The 19,956-nt window shown below is 31.9% G+C and overlaps 2 protein-coding genes across 2 annotated transcripts; one reads left to right on the forward strand and one right to left on the reverse strand.

Moving 5' to 3' along the window:
• Positions 1-2,113: 2,113 nt before the first annotated feature.
• Positions 2,114-7,245, forward strand: LOC145561833 (sugar transporter ERD6-like 6). Its single transcript, XM_081621951.1, has 18 exons — positions 2,114-2,764; positions 2,863-2,925; positions 3,062-3,151; positions 3,332-3,391; positions 3,502-3,567; positions 3,661-3,726; positions 3,860-3,935; positions 4,441-4,505; positions 4,592-4,684; positions 4,778-4,858; positions 4,956-5,040; positions 5,243-5,289; positions 5,391-5,453; positions 5,531-5,590; positions 6,066-6,131; positions 6,212-6,271; positions 6,559-6,673; positions 6,882-7,245. The coding sequence occupies exons 1-18, from the start codon at positions 2,522-2,524 to the stop codon at positions 6,992-6,994; spliced, it is 1,512 nt and encodes a 503-aa protein (XP_081478077.1). The 5' UTR covers positions 2,114-2,521; the 3' UTR covers positions 6,995-7,245.
• A 36-nt stretch (positions 7,246-7,281) lies between these two features.
• Positions 7,282-12,244, reverse strand: LOC145561835 (uncharacterized). The gene is made up of 4 exons (XM_081621952.1): positions 11,366-12,244; positions 8,383-8,472; positions 7,696-7,763; positions 7,282-7,554 (listed from the first exon to the last, which is right to left on the reverse strand). The coding sequence occupies exons 1-4, from the start codon at positions 12,020-12,022 to the stop codon at positions 7,416-7,418; spliced, it is 954 nt and encodes a 317-aa protein (XP_081478078.1). The 5' UTR covers positions 12,023-12,244; the 3' UTR covers positions 7,282-7,415.
• Positions 12,245-19,956: the final 7,712 nt, after the last annotated feature.

Consider the following 19,956-nt stretch of genomic DNA (forward strand, 5'->3'; position numbering starts at 1 on the left):
TGTGTCAAAATATTTATTCTTCTATTTATTGAATAGTTTGACTATAAATATAGATTATTTTTTTTTCTCTATCTTATTATTAAAAATAAAATTGAATAAAAGAATTATATCAATATTTAACAATAAAAATGAAACAAATATTATATGTAAAGGAATACATGACAATCTTAACCGCACATTGTCTGTCAATATTTATAAGATGATATACTTTTCTGAAAAGATTATAACTTTATATTAATTTGACTCTTAGATAGCAGTAATGACAAATCTAACATTTTTTTATAAGTGAGTTTAAATAACATAGACAAGTTATATAAAAATTATTTATAAAACTATACATATGTATTAAAATTTCACATCATAGACACATATATCAAGCTTGTATTTGGGCAATAATTTCCTCTGTGTTTCCTTCTTCTGTCCCTCTATCCAATCTACAAAAATCATTTCCACCGCCGCCCAACATGGATGAAGAAGAGTTCAGCCATTCGATCATTACTTACGTCGCTATTCGCAATAATATCAACATTTGCTATCCATTGATTTTATAATTTTTATTCCAAGTTTGGGATCTATTGATAATTTGATATGCCGCTTTCACGAAGAAATTGACCTTACTTTATAAATGATTGTACCATCATTTCCATGCATTACAATCAATTAAATTAAAAACATACCGTATATAGGAATCCATTTATATATGGTGGCTCGCTTAATGAAGCCCGACACGTATGCCCACTACTTATCTTTTAACTTAGCTCTAATAATTTTTAGAACATTCATAGATATGCGATTATTTGAGAGGGTGAGTATTGAATTGACATTGCTCGACATTTGTAACTTGTTTCACATTAACGAAATTGAGAGTTATATACTCTATCTATCTCGTGTTAACCAATTCATGTAATTTATACTTGTGAGTTGTTTAAATTCTCTCTATCTTTTAAAAAAATAAGCTTATTTTCATCTTCTTGAGATTTAACTTGATATGAAATTGAGTATTTGGTATCCGCTACTCCCCTAATTTCAAATAATTACTTGAATTTGTAATAAGATATCTATGATATATTTTTGAGAAGATTATATTTTGGCAAATATTATCTATTGTATTTTAGTTAACTTCCTACGATTCTAATAATCTTTTATTTATATCGTTAAGAGGTGTAACTATTATATATTGACATTACGATCAATGAGAAATTCAAGCGATTCAATTATATTTTCTCCATAATTTATCATAGTATCAAAGCCAGGTTAAATTTTTGTTTTTTAAATTTTTTTATTTTTTTTAATTTTTTTTTATTTTTATTATTATACATTTACACATTAAGAATTTCCCTCATTTTATTTTTATTTATTATTTTTTTTTTTTTACACATTAAGAATTTCCCTCATGAATAGGGTCTTATAATATTTTTTTTTTCTTCTTACCTTTTAAAATAATACAATAACTTTGAGAATTTTTCTTACTATTTTTTTTTTTATTAAAAATACACATTATATATAAAGTTAAATGTATTGATACAAGAACCATGGGAATAACTTTATAAGGATCACAACACCCTTTGACTTTTGTTGATAAATAAACAATAAATCTATCTATTTCTTGTGGCTTTTATTCCCAATAGGAAAGAAAGGGGTTGGAGGAAAGAGGACTATCACACAACCATAAGTTCCTCATGAACAAAATTTCAAAAAGCTTGGTGATCATTGATGGACCACCATTTACATGAACCACAAAGCTAAGTCGTGGATTTAGCATTTGTGCACAACCCTTCCTCGATCTAGTTCACAATCATGTCACGGTCAAGACTCAATTAGCAAAAGCTAAGCATATACTTCAACCCTTTTTTGTTGTCAAAATATAAACTTAAAACGTAAAAATTTCACTAAATCATATTGATATCATTACTTTACAAGTTTGTATAACCTTTTAAATAAATACTTTGTTTGTCGTCCTTTAGTCTAAACGAAAGGACAATTATATTTCACACCAATTATGCTACAGAGTAATTAATACTTAGTAAAGTGCAAACCTCGTTATAAAATGCTATATTACCTGTTTAGATGTAAAGTTACAATCACTACCGTCACGAGATATGATCTGATACCTTTATTCACACATATTGCACAATAATTCCCGTTGAGACGTTAATGAATGAAACATTTCCAAAGACAGGATGTTTGATTTGCCTTCTTGACCTCTTCTCTACAAAGAGATAGTTATAATAAATAAACAAACCATATTATAAATCTCAATCAAAATCAATACAGGGTGGATCATAACCAAATTAGAATAATCACATTGCCAAAAAAATATTGGACCTCCATTTTGTCTGCCTTCAATAAACTAACATTAAAATAAACAAAACAACAAACATTGGCGCCAACAACTAAATAGGCAAAATTATACCATTTTGGAACAACAGATCTACTTCCATGATTTGTGTTCTTTTCAATTTTTTTTCTCTCTGATTTTTTCTGTTTGATCCAATAAAATTAATTAAAAAAAAAAAAAAAAATGAGCGGCAGCGATGCGGAGGAAGCGAGGGCGGAGCTGAAGAAGCCGTTTCTTCATACGGGGAGTTGGTATAGGATGGGTGGATCAACCGGGAAAGATCCGATTAGTAGTGGTGGAAGTTTGATGATGGGTTCAAGACAATCAAGTATTTTTGGGTCCATTGCTAATATGAGTGAATCCGCCATTTCCATTGTTTTTTGTGTTCTTGTTGTTGCTCTTGGTCCAATTCAATTTGGTTTCACCGTAAATTTTCTTACTTTTTTTCTCTTTGATTGTTTTTTTGAATTTGATGATTTGGGTTTATTGGGATTTTTTTTAATTTTTATTTTCTATGGTTGTAGTGTGGGTATTCATCACCAACACAATCTGCCATCATTAAGGATCTTGACCTTAAAGTCTCCGAGGTGTGAATGTTTTTTTTTTTTTTTTCGATGATTGGTTTGAGAGTACGTCGATGAATTAATGACAAGACGTGTAAAGTTAATTTACTTAGAATAAAGCTTAATGATTTAATTTGGTTAATATTGATTGAGGTGACAGTTCTCCTTGTTTGGATCATTGGCCAATGTGGGAGCAATGGTGGGGGCAATTGCTAGTGGCCAGATTTCTGAATACATTGGACGCAAAGGGGTATGATTTTTTTTACAAAAAACTAGTAATTTATTTGTGCTACATAATTTTATTGTATGGTTTGTGTCATTGCCAACAATTCCTAGGTGTCTTATACGATACGAAAATTTTCAATTTTAATGAAGGTTTGTTGTACTGTAATGTAAGTCTCTGATTGTGATGTTCTGGTTTTGATTACAGTCACTGATGATTGCTTCAATCCCGAATATAATTGGATGGCTTGTCGTGTCATTTGCAAGAGTAAGTGTGCAATTGCATAAGCATAGTGCTATTTGCCTAGTCTTTGTCTGTCCTGATGCTCATATACATATTTCTTGTATGTCTGCATCCTACTGTTGCGCTTACTACAGGATATTTCATTTCTATATATGGGACGGCTGCTGGAAGGTTTTGGTGTTGGCATTATATCCTACACGGTAAAGCCTTTTAATCATCAGAGATTCATAGTTGTCGAATTGACTTTGTATATGATGTTTGAGAAGTTCTGTAATGGTCTTTTTTTGTATCAGGTGCCTGTTTATATAGCCGAAATAGCACCTCAAAACATGAGGGGAATGCTTGGATCAGTTAACCAGGTGATTTTCTGGTTTTGCTACGATTTTAGCTGATCATTAGTATCATTAATGATGACTACCCTGTCTTCTTACAAATACTAATCCAAAGATAAGTACTAAGACTGACTAGTTGAACGATCTATTTCAATTTCAGCTTGCTGTTACCATCGGCATAATGCTTGTTTACCTACTGGGAATTTTTGTTGAATGGAGAGCACTTGCAATTATTGGTATGCCATTTTTATGTATACTTTATGCCATTTTTATGCATGTTAATATCAAAATATAATAATAATGCTGAGGTTAGAATGAAGGTGATCATTCATGCTGAAAATTCCCAGTAGTGTAAACCTCTTATATAGACTTACAGCCTATGGATGGAGTTTTCAGAAAATCATAGATCATGGTACAAGAATATATCATTACAGACCAGATCTTAAGGGGAGACGTCAATTTTGCAAATTCCTACCTCTGCCTTGATGAGAAGTTGTTTGTGAGATACAAATCTGTGACCTAGGACAATGTGACCACTTCTCTAATGTAGACCTTCCATGACATTGTAATACAGAATAATAGTATTCCTTATTATTGCATTTTATCCATCTAGGAAGCTGGTTTCTCCCAAACATTTAGCATCACTTCTCCTTAGAAGGACATAACTACATAAGTCATTAAGTCCTCTATTCTATCATTTTTATTTGAGCAATTCTAAATCTTAGTTCTCATGTGTTGCAGGAATTTTGCCTTGTGCTGCGTTGATTCCTGGCCTATTTTTTGTACCTGAATCTCCTCGCTGGCTGGTAAAAGCCATCAATATGGCTGCTTATTAAAATACTTTTTTGTTCTGATATATCACGTTTTAACTTTTGTTTCCTGGCTTTCTCAGGCAAAAATGGGGATGATGGAAGAATGTGAAGCATCTTTGCAAGTTCTGAGAGGATTTGATACAGATATATCTGTTGAAATGAATGAAATCAAAGTAATCAGTTTAAGCTGCTTTAGTTCTTTTTCCAAGTTAATAAATATTATTATATAATTGCAGTGAGTTCTTACTTAATGTGCTGTACTGCAGAAATCTGTGGCATCATCCCGCAAAAGAACAACAATTAGCATCTCACACCTCAAGAGGAAAAGATATTGGTTCCCATTGATGGTAGAACGGTTTGTTTAAGACTATGGTTTTTTTTTTCACTACTAACCTCCAAAGATGTTCGAAATCTCTCCTCTAATGCGATACTAATGTGCTGCAGCTGGGAATCGGGCTACTTTTGCTTCAGCAGCTCTGTGGTATCAACGGGATTCTGTTCTATTCCCGTACCATTTTCGAAAAGGCAGGTTAGAAACAGTTGGTGGCTGCATTTGAACTTGAAACCTGTAAATTTCCTAGTGAAAAGATGTTTCAAACATGTTGAAGCTGAAAAATTATCCAATCTCAAAAATATTTGAAAATGTGGAGGCTAATATGTCCTGAAACTTGTACTATAAGCTTCATTCATATATCGGTATGGTATTCTCTAATATACCTCAAATTGGACAGGTATCTCTGAGGGTGCTGCTGCCACATTTGGTCTAGGAAGCATTCAGGTAACTACATCTGAGTTCCTTTTATTTATTTATTTTTTTTATTCTGATGATTAATAGCAAACTGTAAACTCAAACTTTCATCTTTCTGGGAAACCAAACAGGTAGTTGCTACTGGAGTTGCCACTTGGCTGATGGACAGGGCTGGCCGAAGGGTTCTGCTAATAGTACGTTGTGGATATATAATATTACGTTGGTGATATTTATGTATGTAATTGGAACTGACTGTCTTGAATCATAACAGGTATCTTCAGTTGGAATGACTGTCAGCCTCATCCTCGTCTCAGTTGCATTTTTTCTCGAGGTCAGTAATCAGTATGGCTTACTTCATTTTGCGTTTGCATACATATAGATACTTGAGCCAATCATGAGCCAGGCCAGACTTTACATTTTGGGTCCGTGGCTGATGGAGTTGAGTGCTATAAAATAGGTCCGGGTCAGTAACTTCTGCTTAAATCAAGTATGATCCAATCAGTTAGAGCCATACATGATTGGTTCTAGTAAATGCCGATCATGTTTATGCTCACAGTAAAATGCAGCCTGCTGCCCCAAGTGGGGAGAAAGATCCTTTTCTAGGACTACAATTTATGTTGTTGATCATACTAATTTACCTATCATGGTGCATGATATTCCTCATTTTTCTGATATTGAATCCTTTTATAAGGCAAAAAAAAAAAAAAAAAAAAAGTACTGATAAGTTGATCAAGTTTAGCAGTAAATAAAAATATTTTGAAATTTGCCATCTGTGTAATGCCTCCTACTCTCTATATTGTTGGCAGGATATCTTACCAAAAGACTCAGGTTTCCACAACACGTTAAGCATACTCTCTGTCATAGGCCTTGTGGTATGCTTCTGCAAACTCCATATCCTCGACTTAAAAAAAGAAAAAAAACGAAACATTTAAGGCCTCTTTTATTTGTGCAGGCTATGGTGGTTTTCTTTTCTTTGGGAATGGGGCCCATCCCCTGGCTTATTATGTCTGAGGTATGCCATTGAACTAATGCTTAAACCATTCCATATGTTACGAAAGGTTTTAATCTATAGTTGGTTCCATGTTTTCGTAATTTCAACTTGTTCTGAGTCCTTCTGATCTCTGTCCTTGATGTTATAGGCTTATGAAGTAGCTGCTAAATGCTATGAAAACTTGTCTAAATTTTTCATTTTCTGATGCATTTGGAGTTGTATAACAGTATAACCTGTTGAGAATTTCTATTATTATTGTAAGAATGAACTGAATATTTTGTGTTTTCCCATTGGTTGGACTTGACTAGATTCTTCCAACAAGCATAAAAGGCCTTGCTGGGAGTGTAGCAACAATGGCAAACTTTCTGACTTCATGGGGTATCACAATGACTGCAAACTTGCTGCTTGGTTGGAGTAGCGGAGGTGATTCTTTCTCCTTGTCTTTATTATCATTATGCCGTTGTTCTCTTTCCCTGTTTTTTTACAAACCTGATTATTATTGCTGATCAAAGTGAATTTTATGTATCTTCTTTTATGAAAGCTTCAAGTGTGCTTAATTGCTGATCATTGGATTCATTTTGCTCTAGCATTTTTATCTCTGGATTAATCTTGATCCTCCTATTCTTTGCAGGAACCTTCACAATCTACACATTTTTTGCTGCTTCTACTGTAATCTTTGTGGCGGCATGGCTTCCAGAGACAAAAGGAAAAACACTCGAGGAAATTCAAGCATACTTCAGATAGAAGCAGTATGTGATTATCCCAATTTCACTCAGCATTTCATGAGTTTGCAGCATACAGAAAAGACAGCGGAAGGAGGAAAAGTTTTGCATTCCTCCAGTATATACTGAAAAACGACTGTTGTGAGAAATTTTGATCCTTTACTGGGACAACAATGTTACATGTTCATTTCATTCATTTGTCAATTGTTGTACAAACAATACGCATTATATGCGTTAATATATATCATTATTCAGTTTCTGAAACAATACAAATATGGAATTTAAATTTTTTTTTTTGTGATCTAATCACACATCTAATTCTAAACATTGAGGGCTTGCGATAAGGAAATGCTCTGTCCAGAATAGCTAGTAACATTGATTTAGTAGTGTATTTTCGAACTAGTTATGTGACAGCTGAATCTGGACGAAGGTAGTGGATAATCTTACTTATGATCATCTCCATCAGCGTACACAGAAGCCAAGAAGCGCTTCAGACATCTATTGTACACACACGGCCTCTCAAGGTGAACCAGATGACCTGCCTTCTTTATGCCTTCATATGATGCTTTGTCTCCTAGTTTCCTGCAAATATCATCAGGTACATGCACAGCATCTTAGTTTCTTTGACATTATATTGAAAAACATTTTACTGATAGGTACTCATACTCGTAAAAAATAACATTCAATATTTGGCAAAATTAGACAAAAACTTGTGGAACATACTCTTTCATTTGCTGCGCGATCTCCATGGTGAAAATCTGATCATTCTCTCCCCATAAAAGATGGATTTTCTGTGTTCAAGACCAGCAAAAATTAGAAGGTACTTACCTCCATTTTTTATTAGTTGACACGTATTCTTTTTTAGGAAGTTTTTTTTTAGTTGTCACGTTTCTTTTTTGGGTAAATTTTATACCTTATTTTTTAAGTGTACCCCATTTGCTTTATCATTCTTTCTCACTCTCTCTCATCTCCTTAATATGTGTGCCTAAATTGAACGTGTCAATTAAATAGAAACGGAGGAAGTATATAGGAACATATGTCATCATCAAGTTTACAAATTAGGGTATGTAGGAGATATATTTAATTTCATAAAAAAAAATTAAAATTCCCTCTGTTACAAAATATTTCAAACCCTCTTATTCAAAACATCTCAAACTACAATTTATAACTTCTTTTGGAGTGAAAACGACCATTTTATAAAACGGTTAATATCAACATTTTCTCTTTACTTGTTTTGTTTGATCTCACTAGTAGTATATTAATTTTCAATTTTTTTTTATTCATTCTACTATTATCACGAAGTATATGATTAGTCCCATTATTTTATTTTGTCAAACTAAAGCGTGAAAATTACTTAAAAACAAAGAGAGTACTAAATGAAGAAATACATAGAGGGAGAAAGAGATAGACCTGTGTGAAGTTAGGGATATCAGGGTTTTGTTTGGCTATGACCAAAGCCTCAAGCAGTTCACTTCTCTCCTTTCTATTGGTAAACATCACCTGTCAATGTCATTTTCAATTTCTAATAGTTAGATGCTGCATACCACCACATTGATACACTCAAAACATATCTTTTGATGCTAGTAAGCATTAAATTTACATACAAGTATGATATAATAGTATAATTCAAACCCTACCCTTCATTTTCAGAAATTTATATACCTTTAATTTGAATTTTGTAAATGTCCATATATCAAATTTTTATTTTATATTTAACAAATTGATATAAATTTAAAAATTTATTTTATTGTTGTTACTCCTCGCTCCTTTAAGTGCGGAGATTATATAAATTTTTTTGAGTTGGAATATTAGTATAAAATGTTCATTTGATTTATGTTTGATCGACAATTAGCAAGCTTTAGTGAGTATTTATTTTTGTTTTTTAGAACTAATGAATTAAGGTTGATTACCTAACTCAAGTTAATGAGTAAATATAAATACTTGTGTGGAAAATTTTACCATGTACTTTTTTCAACCAACCAAAAAACTAATGTAACATTCAATTTCCAACCAAATGACTCCAAGTAAAGTACATTAGTACAAGTTTCAAATCTCAATGCAAGCCATCCCCATTTATTAACTTTACCATGCATCAATTATTCAATGTACTCCTTCGTCCTCAATATTATATTGATCTACATACCATGCATTACATTCACATTGCATTAGACTATTATTATAACTATTATTATAAAGTACATAGTAGTTATTTTTGTCTTAAACGAAACAAACTTCTTTTGACCTAAAACTTTATGTAGGGACCATGGTCCCATATAAGTAAAAAAAATTCAATTTTCTGAAGTATGCATGATAATTACTAAAGCTCCTTTTCCTTTTCATATTAAGATGCAACAATTTATTTATCTTTTGCATTGTTCAACCTATAAGAACAATGGTTAGCATATACATACAAGTATATAAATGTATGTTTTTAACTCTATCTCAATGTATGTTTTCAGCCTATTAACAATTCATAAATTTAATTTACATTTAATCTGAAACAAAAGTAGTAGTGACACAATTTGCTACTCGTATCTTGGTTTGACCCTTTAGAACATGTAGATGTTAGTTATTAGTTGAACAACAAGACAAAAAAATACAAAAACACTTTTTTAATAAACGTGTTTAATTATTATTGATAGATTTATGAGAAAGAGAATGTTGAAACCTTGATTATATTGATGAATATACACGAGTATATATAATACAAGATTAGAACATTGAACATACCAAACTATGACTAGATACAATATGTGACTAGGTACGTTAGCTAATTATAAGGGATATACTTTGACTATCAAAATTAAGGAGTAAATCAAGAGATTTACATATTCTAAACAATAACTAATAATGATAATGATGATATAATCATCTTTATCCTTTATAATATAATTATTACTCATTGTAAGTCGAAATATAATTTAAGGAGACCCTTATATTTAATTTGGAAGGGAGCAATATAATGCTAGTAAAGGAAGAAATGATAGTGACATACTTCCTCTATTTTTTTTATACTTGCAATACATTTTTTATCACGCTTATCGATGAGGTGATTAAACTAGGTAAACGAATGAATTAATCTATGAAATTTAAACCGTATCCCTTTCTTCTTATAGGTGTTAAAATTTTGTAATTTAATTTATCCGTTTACCTAGTCTAATATCTTTCTTAACATGCGTGTCAAAGAGGTTTGTTACAACTAAATATAAACGGAGGAAGTACATCGTATATAAAAAGGCATTGTAATGTTCAAAAAGTAGGTGATTGAATTTAAGGGCTGCTTATGTATTTGGCAATGACATAATTTGAGAATATGACATTTGCTTCGATATAAATGCACATTATCCCATATTTGTAGGGGTAAAAAAATTGCTTGCAATTCTTAAAGCATGTTTCTAGTTTGGCTCTTGCAAAACACCTGATTCACCTAATGCACTTTGATCACCCACTCCTAACAACCCCTCATTCCTCACATCAGCAAAAATAGAAAGGAAGAATTATGAAATGAATTAGATCAAGAGATTAATGGCTTTTTATTGGAAATACGTAATAATTGTGAGAGGTTAAGAGTTTATTCGATTCTTATCCAATAGGTTGGATGATTGTCATTTATGTGTATGCATATCAATCTTCCTACTCTATTGGGGTGACTTTCCGATCATACTCTAGAAAGAATAAAAGATTGGTGATGTTTGTTATATTAAGATCAGATTACCAACCCTTATTATGTGTATTTATATCAATCTTCCTACTCTATTGGGGTGACTTTCGGATCATACTCTAGAAAGAATAAAAGATCGATGTAATGTTTGTTATATTAATATTACCAACCCTTATTTAATTAATCATGCAATCACATACGACTATACACATATTCCATAATTAATATATATCATAATGGTTTTTTTTTATAATTAATATATATAAATAAAATTACGTAGGTATGCATTTATCTTAAAAAGAGGCGGAGTTAAATGTGCGTAAATGAAGTATTATATTGCTTCAACCATAACCATAAGAGCATTATTTATATTTTTTTTATATACTTTTTTATGGATCAAATTAGCTTAGTGTTTTAAGCTTTTAAAATTTATATATAATCTGCCCTCAAAAAAAATAAAAATAAATAAATAATTATATATACATTCAATTGATTTCTTATATTGGAAGGTTAAATAATACATTTAACGACTTTAATTTTCATCAAGACAAATTACAAAATAATGAACCCTAATATACAGCATGTTGACTCTTAATCTATATAATCGGGGAATATCAACTAATTTGGCAGGTTAAAATTTTGAGATGACATATATGGGATCAAAAGTTCAAAACCTTTAAATATAATTATAATAGGAAAAAGGCTAGTAGTTAAGAGTTGAAGTTAAGTTACCTCAAGGTAATCCTTGTGCAAGCGATCAGGAAACCACAACTTCTTATGAGTTGCAATCTTAAGCAAAGTTTTCAAACCCTTAACCGACGTCGGCAACAGCAACTCCGACGACGACTTAAACCCCATCCTATTCAACTCCGCCTCACTGATCGACTCCGTCATAGCCAATATCGAACCCGACACCACCAACGCCTCCACAAGGTCCGGCCACAACTCTGCAAGCTTAAATGCCACCATCCCACCGTAACTAAACCCTACAAGAGTGCACCTAGTAACACCCAGCTTCGCCAAAGCCGCCGCCAAACACTCCGCTTGAAATGTCGGAGACCTGTCAGTATTGCCTGTGCAAGACTTCCCAAAGAATAGGAGGTCAGGCACGTAGACAGAATATTTCTTGGAGAGAGCTCCTACTTGAAATTGCCACGTTACAATACCCTCGGCCGCGAACCCGTGGATAAGGACTACCACGGGCTTCGGCTTTAAGGGTTGTTTATTACTAGGTTTTTTCTTTTTGTTTGGTTTTGACAGGGTCTCCGCGGGAACCCAGAATGACATGGAGGTTCCCGCGGGCTCAAGTTCCACGGTTGTTGGCCGGATACCGGCCATTTTCATTAGGCCGTGGAGGAGAGGCTTTTGGGCCTCCACCAAGTTCACCATTATTATATGGTTTAGAGATCGAATTAACAAGGAAAGTATACCAGAAGACAGAAATGAAAGGGGGAGAGTAGGCTTATTATAAAGGGTTAGTTGTAAAACTTATGTGTAGCAAATGAAGGAATAGTGGGGAGTTTGGTGATGAGTTGTTGTCTAAAAATGCATGAGTTGATTTATAACATGGAAGTATTTAAGGCATGTACTAGGAGTATATAGTAACTTATGCAAGAGAAATTGATTGATATGAGAGTTGAAAAGAAGTTTATACTAGTATTAGAGATTACTTATAATATGGTATATACTTGTATTATTATAGAATGACTATAAAATATGGTATGAATAGTTAGTTTAGCTTGTAATTGGTCAAGTTCAGGTGGTGTAGATAGAAGTTTGGTGCTGAGGTCCCGTTCCCACTGACCGCGCAAGTGCGGGCGCAAATCAATGATTTTTAGGGGATTTCCGGCTATTGATATCTAAGAAGTAAATTATTTCATTCTTTTTTAATCGCAATGTACATCATTTTATTATATTAGTATGCTAATTATATTTTAGTAAAAATATAGTGTATAAAAATTGGTATTTTAAATTTATAAGATTGAGACAAATCTAACAAAATTCCACATATATAACTATGTTTTTTTTTTTTCTCAGGCACTACTGTATTATTGATAAATCATAAAATAGTGTGCTAGACAATTTGGAGGTGGAGGTAAATAAAGGATTCCTTCCTCTTAAGTATCTCTAGTACGTGGTTGGGCTTAAACTCCCAACCTTGAAGCAAATGGTGTTCTCCTTTTCACTAAAAGTCAAACTTAACTTGATTTAATCATACATATTTTATTAAAAGTTTGATAGATGAGATAGGTTTATCAGTAATTAATACTCAATGTATAAGAACTAAACTTTGATTGAAATGTACAAAGTACGTTGATTATGAGGGTAAAGACCAACATCACATGAAATATAATGAGAGCGTGAAAGAAATAGAGAAATTACGAGTATCCATCATATATGTTGAGTGTAAGTGTAATACGCTTCTATTCTAAATAAAAGTGAGATTTCTTGTGGATATGGTATTATATACTTGTAGTATTAAGTTGCAGTTTGTTCATTTGAGGAGAGCATTATGTGACTGGTAATGTAATTATGGCTAAATTAATTGACCCAATTGACAATTGTACTGTCGATCAATTTGCATGTAGATTTTTCGTTTTGTAGTAGGAAGTTGTCAGCATCCTAATATCATAATTTCTTGTACGAAAATCAATTTCAGTACTTATTGTGATCGATCTATGGGGTTCTTACCTCTAATATTAAGATGAGTGGCCAAGTTAAAGTGCAGTAATTGAAAACTAAACCTCTATTATTGAGTTAAACTACCATGATTACTGATTCGGGTTAAACTACAATGATTAGGGATACAATAGCATGCAAAACTCAATTTGTACACATTGTAATATAACCAATTGTTATATGTGGCTGACCACACCATGGAGGTTACTATGTTAGTGTTATAGGAGAAACTCGTTCATTGTTTCAGGGTTATGCAGACAATGTTATAGAAATTACTTTGTTTTTTTACTTAACCAGCCACACACAATACGCTTTATTGTAATATATATACTTTTTATGTTTTTTTTTATTTCAAATTTTCTTTTTGAAGATAACAAAATAAAACATGTGGAACATTATTTGTAAAATTGTAAGGCGATTAATTATTTGAGAATGTCCCTCAAAAAAAAAATATTGGGGGATGGCCTAAAGTAGCAATGTGATATGATGGAACAATAAACATCTTTAGAAAGATTTAACTTGATTTTTTTTAGCACAATTGAAAGTACTCCGTAATTTTTAAAATCAATTTTACACTTTATCAAGGGTTAATTGTTAATTAATCGTTTTGTTTCGATTTTTTTTTTACTAGGGAAGCCTACGCGCGCGATGCGCACGATACAGCTAGCTATCGTAGGGGAGTTATAAATTCGAACCTCAAAGTTTACGTACTTTGAGTTGTTGTTGAATTATACTTGTCTTAGGAAGATCAATAAAAGATTTTATCTTAATTTATTTAATTGTTGAAAAATGATTTGTGATATGATTATTTATTTTAAAAATGATCATATATATTATAACTCGCCAATGTACGCATTACTATATAAAAAAAGGCAATCAAAGCTATTGCATCATTCTATAACTATGATAGGAGTGTTATGGAGAGGACAAAACCCTCATTGAACACCCTGGCACAAAAGCTACGTAGTATATTTCCCTGCAATTAGATGGTCTTTGGACCATATAATGGAGGAGATAACATTTATGAGCTACGAGTGTTTAACTGATGATGTATGAGTACGTCTTAACTCTTTCCTATAATCATAAACTATAAGCTTTTCCTAGGATAAAAATCGAGCCAATGACACAGTAACTAAAGCAAAATACATCTTCAAACAACCTCTTAATCAAAAGCATAAGACTATAGTACCTCATATGTAAGACATAACTGCTACATTCCGTAAAAGGCTCATCAAATGAGTTGCTTTGTTTGATTCCCCTATAAATACAACTAAAAAAGATTACATCAAAAGTATTACTTTTTTTTTTTTTTTTTTTTTGGTTTATCATTTTAATGGTATCCAAGCAATTACACTCCACCCCTACGAAGGTACCATTATTGCATTCATCCGTCAACTCCACCAATCTTGAGTTGTCCCCAACTCTAACCAGATACGGGCGTCTCCGAATAGTATGCTTATTCACCTCTTCGTATAACATAAACAAATAGATGATGTACTCCCTGCTCACCAGCTGGCTACTTCAGCTAGAAGACGTCAGTTTCTTAGTTATTTGTATTAGGTTCTGTTTGTTTTGAGTTGCCCTTTGTCAAAAAAAAAAAAGATTGCACAAACTTTACATTTCCTTTAGTATAAAAAAACAACCAGTAGGGTCATCATCCTTATAGAATTATCGCGGCGGTGGGTGATGACCGGGGGTACCGGAATGGAAACTGACAAGTTAATAGTATTTTCCAGCAACCAGAAAAGGAGTTCGTGAGAAAAGAGGAAATTGAGAAATGAGGAGTTTTTGCCTTTTCGTTAGAATGATAAGAAGGAAGATAAAAAAAGAAATAGAGGACAAAAATACGAAAGGTTAAATACTTAAATGCATCAAAATTAATTTTAATTGGGGGTAAATATGTCAATTAACTTTTTTAAGGGTATAATAGTCTTGACACTATTCATAAGAGTATTTTGCCACTTTTTATAAGGTAGGGAAATAAATTTTGTTTCAATTAAATTGTATATGAACTGTTGATTGCATACCTACTATTTATAATTAGGGGTGTCAATTTGGATGATCAGATCGGGTCTGATATGGTCGGGTCGGGTCGGGTAAATTTTTAAAGTTAAGTCATACTAAATTGTTATGTCCGAGCGAGTCCAAATCTAAATCGAATATTTTTCGGATCGAATCGGGTCGGGTCGGATGACACCTCTATTTATAATGATTACGTTTGGATCCCAAAACATGTACGAAATTGTATTATTATGTGACCACGTACACATATAGTTAGCTCACTAATTAATCACCGCACAAGTCTACAGTACCTTTATTTAAATTTAACTAGCCTTCTGGCCCGTGTAATGCACGGGTTATTCATATAAAATTGTATTGATAGATAAGTGAGGAAACCAGTAAGTCATTATTATAGGATATAATATGTAATCGGAAAAATTGTATTGAGAGATAAGTGAGGAAATATCAGTAAGTCATTATAGGGTATAATATGTAATCGGAAACATGATTAAAGAAATTAAAATTTTGGAACTTTAATCGAAAAAAGAGGCTTATATACAAGGTGGAAGGGCTAAAATTAAAGGGGGGAGATAAAGTGTGTATGAAAGATGAAGTATAAGTTTAATGAAAGAATTGAAAAAAATGGTGTAATAAAAAATTAATAGTGTAAGATGACATGTGGCACTATGGTTAGAGAAGTGTAATAGAACGGATGGGGACATGTGTCTTTCTTAGTTATTTGGTTATAGTTTTTAAATACTAAAGTATAGATTGTCACATTGTAAATTTATACGAGTACGAAGTATTACATCATTGATATGACAGCTTGTTATCGTTTGAGATAATTAAGTTATCGTTCCCTGAAAGTCGCAAGTGTTGACTGTTGATGAAGAAGTTTGATATATTGACAGTGTATGTTGTCTCAAAGCACACCAAAAAAAAAAAAAAAATGTAGGGAGTTGTTTGGATACCGATCAACTGTACTTCCTAATACCTGGACCCTCTTTACCTAACAAGTGGTCGCAGAAGATGAGTGCGAGTTACCTGAATTATAGTTACAAGTAAGTCGAGTGCCTAGAATTGTACACTACCCGATCTTACAAGCAATCTCCCCTTTGTCAAATTCATTACTTCTTAGGAACTATTTTTTTTTTTTTAATTTGTTTTTTTTTTCAATGGATTATTAGGTAGTTAATCGTGATTGATACTTCCTTGATTAGATTTCTTATTATAAAGACTTTTTTTTTACAGACTTATTATAAAGACTTATTCTCATTAATTTGTTACAAATACTTATTGCTTATTCTTTATAAATTCATATCAGATCATAATAGAAACATTCAAATCAGATTAAAAATTTTAATTATCATTTATTTATTACTAAATATCGTTAATTGCATATTAAAAAACTTCTAAAAATTACATAATTGAAAAGTACATGATGAGATGAATTTGATAAGATCCAATTTGATAATGTGGTCAAGCTTAGTCAAATTAATAAAGCAGATTTTACCAGACCTGATAATAATTAATAAAAATTTAGATCAGACTCGATCTTCTCATTTCAAGTGAAAAAAACAAGTGCTAAATCTTTACATGAGTAATTACAAAGCATATTATATACATTTTCTTCGAAAATTGATGCTTGTAATTATATTGTCAGCTGATTATATATAAAAAAATAAAAATAAATAAAAAAGTAGATAGTACGTAGTATTTGTCAAGAAATAAGATTTAATGAAAAAACATGAACAAAAGTCCTTTAAATAATTGCGGGTCTTGCACATGCACTAGAGCTGAGCTATTCGGGGTACTTCGTGGTCTGGCTATAGCATGGAACAGTGGGCATAGAAAGGTGCAGGTTCGGGTTGATTCTGAAGTGGTGGTTCATTTGTTAGTGGATCCAACTCCATCTAACTCTCCTTTTATACATATCCTCCGAAAGTGTAAAGCCCTAATCATGAGAAGTGGTTGGGAAGTTACAATCGGACATTGCTACAGAGAAGCCAATAAAGTAGCGGATTGGTTGGCTAACTATGGGGTGAATTTGGAGCAAAAACTGGTTATCTTTAAAGCGGTCCCGAGGGATCTTCATACCGTTTTATTGGAGGACCTGAATGGTGTGGCTATTCCGAGGATGGTTCCTAAGCCGACGGATTAACTAGGATAATAATAGTAGTTTCTTTGTTTTAATTATGTCGCTTTTATTTTTCGTTATTTTTGGTTTTTTCTTGTAGTTCTTTTCAATTTTAGGGGCTTGTCCCTCGGCTTCATTAAAAAAAAAAAAAAAAAAAAAAAAAAAAAAAGAAAGAAATGATCAAAAGTCCTTTAAATAATTATTATACAAAAAATACCCAAAATTTAAGATTTGAAAAAAAATAAAATAAAAAAAAGTCTAACTCAGCTTGTTAAAATTGTTAATCTTTAGCGTAAGTATTTAGAGGATAGTTTTGGGCTTCAATGATGTTCCGTGTTATTTTAGTTGATACCTGGGCCTCTTTTGTCATGAGAAAGGCCCAAATGTTTTCTGACGAATTTTGTAGATTTTTATCCATGCTCCAGGTCTGTGTGCTAATGTACATGTGTTGGAGACCGTGGGAAATACATATTGTCCACCAGGACTTTATCTGGGCCACCGGAGCAGAGTTTTGCTTCTCATTCGGGTCATTAAGTCGGCTTAGGTAGAGCCAGGTCGGATCAGGTTTGATTCGAGCTTAGTCATGCTAAATTATGGTGCCTATACAAAACGAAATTTATGATGGATCAAAATTTTTTGTATACATCCGATGTACAGCAAAATTATTGTACATCGGAGTAACTTTTGTTCAATTTAGGGTAATTTTTATAATTTTTTGGGTAACTTTATCAATAAAGCATAAATAACTCTTATTTATATCAGAGTAATTTATATAAATTGAGTAAATTTTGATTATTAAGGTAACTTTGTAACGAATGTACAATATTTTATTATACATCCGATTTTGTAAAATGTTTGTGATGATGGATTATCTTTAGTCCAGCCCTAGCCAGGCCATTTTTTTTACTTTTCTCTAGAATGGATTTATTTTAAGGCCAGGTCATTTTTATACTCCTCTATCATATAATTTTAAAAATTACTATGGAGTACTAAAAATTATTTTAAGATATCTTCTGATTAATTTTATCATATTGGTTGAAATAAACCTTTTTTTTTTTCAATAATCATAAAATTGTTTGCTATTTATGGAGCTAATTTGATCAATCACAAGCCAAGGAGATGATAATCATTCATATTTTGTTTTTTTTTAAAAAGAATTCATTCATATTTATTTAATTAATTTTTCAAACAAATCGGGTTGATAGAACAATTAGGTTTGGGTAGATCCAAAAACCGCTAAAGAAACACAGAGTAAGTGAGTAATAATTAGGTTTATTTGACTTTTAAGACCCCACCCACCCGAATCAATTATCATCCATCATAAAATTCAAGATAAATTATTTAATAAGCCATAATATAATTAATTGGACATTTTAACTTGATGGAGGTGAGAATTAGTTGTATTTGCATTCTAGATGGTCCAATCTTACACGAGGTTGTCATCTTGTCAACTTTACATACAAGAACACAAAACTTAACAAAAAAAAAAAAATGATTGTCATTGATAAAGGGTCAAGCCATATACTACAATCGTAATTCTTGAAATTACAAGTCCATCCATTCTGTTCAGACACAAAACCAGGGAGCCTTAACGTACTCAACCCAATCCGTGGTACGTTAGCCTTATAACATTGCGAGTTAATTTGCCACCTCTTGTACAACCTCAAATCCGTTCACGGTTCACCTATCGACTATTATAGCTTTTCATGTGGCACAAACTACATTATTTGAAAAATAAACCAAAAAAGAACACATATAGTGTAATCTCCCGTGATTTTGTAATTATTATAATTATATTTTATTGATAATTATATGATTATTTTACGATAATTTTATATTTTTATTAATATTTTAAAAATAAAGTAATTTTAAGTTATTTAGTCATTACTACCTATTGTCAATAATCATTCTACCATACAAATTAAGAGCTTAATCCAAATTACCTGAAGCCCAACTTTACATCTTATTTTAAAACTTTGGCTAGTTGTTGTTACCTACACCCCCCTTTAGGCATCATTGCCTATCCTCCCCCCCCCCCCCCCCCCCCACACACACACACACACAAAATTACCATAATATCTACAACCCTCCCCCCTAGTTTCCTACATTTTCTTTTTGCTCTTATAAATCAGTTTTTTTCATAATTTTACTAACATTTGAAATTTCTCTCTCCTTATAATTTTACCACTTTCTCTTTCCTCATAATTTTAATTACCACTTTCTCTCTCCTAAACTACCACAAACTTCTAAATATTTCTTGAAAATAAATCAAAATACTCTTAAATCTCTACTTGTAAAAGAAAAAATCGAAAAATTAAAGAAAATTTCTACAAAAAAATGACCATCAATCAAACTGTAAGTTGATGATTTTGTTTATTTTTCGAAAAAAAAGATCAAACCCTAACTTTTTATTTGCCTTATTCTTCAATAATATGAACTTTCAATAGTAGTAGTTCATGATTTCTTATAATTTTACTTGGTAATGATGATTTCTTAATATTATATT

Source organism: Chenopodium album, chromosome 10 (genome assembly GCF_948465745.1).
Source record: "Chenopodium album chromosome 10, dcCheAlbu1.1, whole genome shotgun sequence".
NCBI classification, from domain to species: Eukaryota; Viridiplantae; Streptophyta; class Magnoliopsida; order Caryophyllales; family Amaranthaceae; genus Chenopodium; species Chenopodium album.

Bases quoted from the DNA above. Each gene is read 5' to 3' on its own strand.
- LOC145561833 (XM_081621951.1), top strand. From the start codon at position 2,522: ATGAGCGGCAGCGATGCGGAGGAAGCGAGGGCGGAGCTGAAGAAGCCG. The intron at 3,936-4,440 runs GTATGCCATTTT...CATGTGTTGCAG, and splicing joins GAGAGCACTTGCAATTATTG to GAATTTTGCCTTGTGCTGCG. The intron at 6,132-6,211 runs GTATGCTTCTGC...TTATTTGTGCAG, and splicing joins TCTCTGTCATAGGCCTTGTG to GCTATGGTGGTTTTCTTTTC.
- LOC145561835 (XM_081621952.1), bottom strand. From the start codon at position 12,022: ATGGTGAACTTGGTGGAGGCCCAAAAGCCTCTCCTCCACGGCCTAATG. The intron at 7,764-8,382 runs GTCTATCTCTTT...TCTTGAACACAG, and splicing joins ATATCCCTAACTTCACACAG to AAAATCCATCTTTTATGGGG. The intron at 7,555-7,695 runs GTATGTTCCACA...TGATATTTGCAG, and splicing joins ATCGCGCAGCAAATGAAAGA to GAAACTAGGAGACAAAGCAT.